Source organism: Salvia splendens, chromosome 22 (assembly GCF_004379255.2).
Source record: "Salvia splendens isolate huo1 chromosome 22, SspV2, whole genome shotgun sequence".
NCBI lineage: Eukaryota > Viridiplantae > Streptophyta > Magnoliopsida > Lamiales > Lamiaceae > Salvia > Salvia splendens.
In genome coordinates this window covers 6,471,694-6,475,581 of record NC_056053.1, presented here as the reverse complement: position 1 = coordinate 6,475,581, position 3,888 = coordinate 6,471,694, and the positions used below count along the sequence as shown (strand labels likewise).

At 41.1% G+C, this 3,888-nt stretch overlaps 1 protein-coding gene across 2 annotated transcripts; it reads right to left on the bottom strand.

The window, feature by feature from the left end:
* Positions 1–340: 340 nt before the first annotated feature.
* Positions 341–3,487, bottom strand: LOC121787639 (protein CHUP1, chloroplastic-like). Of its 2 annotated transcripts, none has more exons than XM_042186440.1 (6): positions 2,120–3,487; positions 1,678–1,809; positions 1,419–1,600; positions 1,222–1,333; positions 721–855; positions 341–655 (listed from the first exon to the last, which is right to left on the bottom strand). In XM_042186440.1, exons 1-6 carry the CDS (start codon positions 3,275–3,277, stop codon positions 530–532), a joined length of 1,845 nt encoding a protein of 614 aa, XP_042042374.1. In that variant the 5' UTR covers positions 3,278–3,487; the 3' UTR covers positions 341–529. The 2 variants fall into 2 exon arrangements, with proteins under 2 accessions (XP_042042374.1, XP_042042375.1); XM_042186441.1 differs by having other exon boundaries at positions 341–643; positions 2,120–3,485.
* Between the last annotated feature and the right edge of the window lie 401 nt (positions 3,488–3,888).

Below are 3,888 nucleotides of genomic sequence, written 5' to 3'. Positions count from 1 at the left end.
GAAGCCCACCTATCAAGCATCACACTTGTGCCTGAGAGATGTTGCAACCACACGGCAGTAGTAGGAATCGATCCTTATCCATTCTTGCAACTCTACCCCTCCGAACCTACAGCGATGTAGCTGTGGGCTACCATTTAATTACATCTCTATGGTTAAATGTGTCATGCCAATTATGCCAATTGCTAGAATGACTCGAGGAGGAAATTTCGCACAATCCGTAAAATTGGTGATTTGTTTCTCACTTTTAAAGTTTGTAAGAAATATCAAATTTTACCCAAAATTTGTGATTTATCAACTATCCCTAAAATGTATTCTATCTATTCTATGTACAACAATGTTATTTAAGTTATTGAAATAGATGGAATGAATTCCATGATCGCAAAATATTGATTTAGATTTTGAACAAATATTTTTGGATCGCAAGATTACTGCGGCAATCTGCATTCACAAATCTTCATTTTCCATTTCTTTAACACTTCATACAACAAAAAAAATGAAGCCATTTTCTGAAGCTGAGTTTGCTGCAGAATCAGCAAGAAGACTTGCAAACGAATTTCTGTTGGTGTTGATTTTGGCACAACTGAAACTTCTCCCTCAGTTCTTGAAACGCCTTCATCGTCTCCACATCGAACCCGCCTGCAAACTGAAGAACAACCTGCGTCTTGTTATACTAACCACGTATATCGGTGGGGTTAAACATCATGTAAAACAATTTATTACCTGATGAACTCGAAACGCAAACTTGACGCCTTGGACTATAAGCTCCTCTTCCTCGGGGCAACCGGCCACAATACCGAGTTCTGCGGAAGCTCTCTTCATGTACTTCATTGCCAATTTCACAGATGCCAGCTTGATCTGCAATGGCAAAGGTAATTATACACATTCAGTTTTTGTCATTTCACAATCATAGACGAAAACAAATGGTACAGACAAATTATGTAAAACCTTAGGTCAAGTCAATGTCATTACAATTGTATTATTGCAGCAATTTTGTACAATTTTAAATAAAAATGATAAGCGCATGTGAGACTTCAATTTCATAAATTTGACAGATTTCTCTTGTTGAAAGTGTGGCAAAATTTGTTTAGCCTAAACAAATCACTAGCTTTTCTCAATGATCTAATTGTGCACACTGATATTTCATTAGATCATACTATTATAAAATAACATATGAATCTTGCACACAAGCTGCAAACACAAAGAATAGGTGTGAGGATTCACCTGACTCACAAAGCCGGTGTCGAGCATCCAATCCATCGGAATATGATGAACTTTGTACCGGTTCGCAGCCAATTCTCTCATCCTTGACAAATTATAAGCGCTGTGCTCCAATCTGATCAAACAAAGCACAGAAAATGAATTTAAACCTCTGTGATTATCAAACCACAACCATCAAAATTAGGTGACATTTATCATACTTCTCAAAGAGGGACTGCATTTTCTTGAGAGCAGGACCACAATGTTGCCTGGGATCATCGCGAAACGACAAAACTTCAGACTCCAGCTTCTTTAAATCAGAGTAACCAAATGCAGCTTCTCTCAGTGCATCAGCCTTCTGCTCCGGCCAGTCGAAGTGCTTGAGCACAGCCCTCTCATCAACCTTCACAATTTTGCATATAAATTGAGAAAATATTGGCAATTTATTCAGTTTGTTTTGCATCCAAAATTAGGTACTACCAGATATGAGAGCTCGTCATCAAGCCATTTAACAAATGGGAGAACATCTTCAATGTCAATGAAAGCAGCATTTTGAACTTCTTTGATCAAGAATCTGATGAAATCTCCTTGGGTCTCCACATCTGTCTTGATCTGGATAACATTGATAAAGAGTAAATAGACTTAAATTAGGCGGCCTACAATGGTTTAATCAAATGGTTGAAATTAATAGATTGTCATTAAAGGCCACATGGTTTCATTAAATTTTACAGCTTAATTTCTGGATTTTCCCAATATGGATTTTGAATTTGAACCCTGTTTTTATCTTCAAATCGGTATTGCACAATTCCAGAAAGGACAACCTAAAGTAACCCCCCGTGTTTTTGTGAATGCGACATTTTGGCATATGCAAATTGCAAATACAGTAAAATTAAATTAAATAAAATTGATAAAAATATTTTACCGCGAGTAAATGTGAAGAACGGTTCTCGATTTCTCCAATCATATCCTTCGCCGCACCTCCGGCCAACGAGCCGACGCCGGAATCGCGTCTACAGCTCGAATCTCTCCGCATCAGCGAGTGGTAAAACTCAACCACCTCCGGTTCTCTCCTGACCTTCTCCAGAGCCACCTTCGATTTAACTCCCTTCGGCGGAGGCGGGGGAGGAGGAGGAGGAGGAGCAGCGGCCTTCGACAGCGCCGGCGGAGGCGGAGGAGGAGGAGGTGGCGGCGCGGATTTCACAGACGGCGGCGGCGGAATGTTGGAAATCTCCGCCAATGCGCGGTCGGCTGAATCGGATAGAGAATCGTCGTCATGATTTACCGATGAAGAGGACTGAGACGACGACGGCCGCGGCGGTGGTTTCGGAATCCGCGGCGCTCGGGATCGAATCGAGATTATACCTGCTGAGTTTTGGTGAATCTCCTCGGAATCGCAGCGAGAATGCGGAGGCGCACCGGTGATTAACTCGTCCTTGTTGACGCTCTCGCAGAAATTCGAGGCGATGTTACTCTGCGTAACGCACTTTCGCAAAACCTTCGCCGCGAAATTTGATTTGTTGAAATTGTTGGTGAAATCGGTGTGCTTCGCCAAAGAGGAAGAAGAAGACGACGTCGTTTCGTCGTGCTCGGCGTCGGCGACGGCTCGTTTAATATCGCACAATTCCGCCTGCATATATTTGATCTTGTCTTCGTATTTACGGTTCTGCTTCGTCAATTCAATGTGCAGGAACTCGTTCTCATTCCTCAGCTGCTCATTCTCCACCTCCAAGCAATCGATCTTCTTCCTAAACCGCTCAATTTCACAATCCTTGCTGGAAACCTCCCTCTCCAGCACCGGAAGGATGGCGACGGACTCCTTCAGCAGCTTGTGCTGGAGGAGCTCCGTCTTGAGGCGCGACTCCCGGTCGCGCAGCTCCTCGACTAATCGGATCAGCTCGGAGAGGTCCGGCGGGCGCGGCTGGACCTGCGCGGAGGAGCGCGGGAAGAAGGAGCGGGAGAAGCCAGCGGCGGTGCCTTTTTTACCTTTAGCGGCAGAATCAGGAGTTGACATCGGCGGCGGCTTGGATCGAGCTGGGGAATTATACGTCCCCATCGCCGTTTTGACTTTTCCGGCGACCATTTAGGGTTGATTCCCCAGAAATTGGGGATGAATCAGCGTAGTGGCGGTGTCTAATTGAGTGAAAAAATGAAATTATGAAAGAGATGTGAATCGGTTTGGAATGTTGATGGAGTAGGACGAGAGTAGATGCGTCGTTTTCGACATGACTGTAAACAGAGTGGGAGTTAAGGGTGAACAGGAACCGTCTCTTCCTCATTGCATACAAATTCGGGAATTCAAATTTAGCTCTTCCACGCGCTCATTCGAGTTTATTCAAACAATCATTAATTATAAATAGAGTTAATTAGTACATAATCTTTATTTTATTGTACTTATAAATTTTGTTTTTGTACCTGAAACAATTTTCACCCCAAAATATCTTTTAAATATATACATTTTTCCATTTGTGTTATAGAGAATATTTTGAACATACACAAAATTAATACCAAAAGTTAATATGTATCTCATTCTCCTCACTCTTTATGCTATTATTATTAATCAATATTAATATTATTATTTTGATGATATAAATTAATAATTAATTTATTTTTTAATATCATTAAAATATACTTAATTAAAATTAAATTTATAATTATATTTGATCATTATAATAATAATATTATTGTAATAAT

Excerpts from the sequence above, each read along its gene's own strand:
- LOC121787639 (XM_042186440.1), bottom strand. The coding sequence starts at position 3,277 with ATGGTCGCCGGAAAAGTCAAAACGGCGATGGGGACGTATAATTCCCCA. Across the intron at positions 1,810-2,119 it reads GTTCTTCACATTTACTCGCG|ATCAAGACAGATGTGGAGAC; the intron begins GTAAAATATTTT and ends AATGTTATCCAG. Across the intron at positions 856-1,221 it reads ACACCGGCTTTGTGAGTCAG|ATCAAGCTGGCATCTGTGAA; the intron begins GTGAATCCTCAC and ends TTGCCATTGCAG.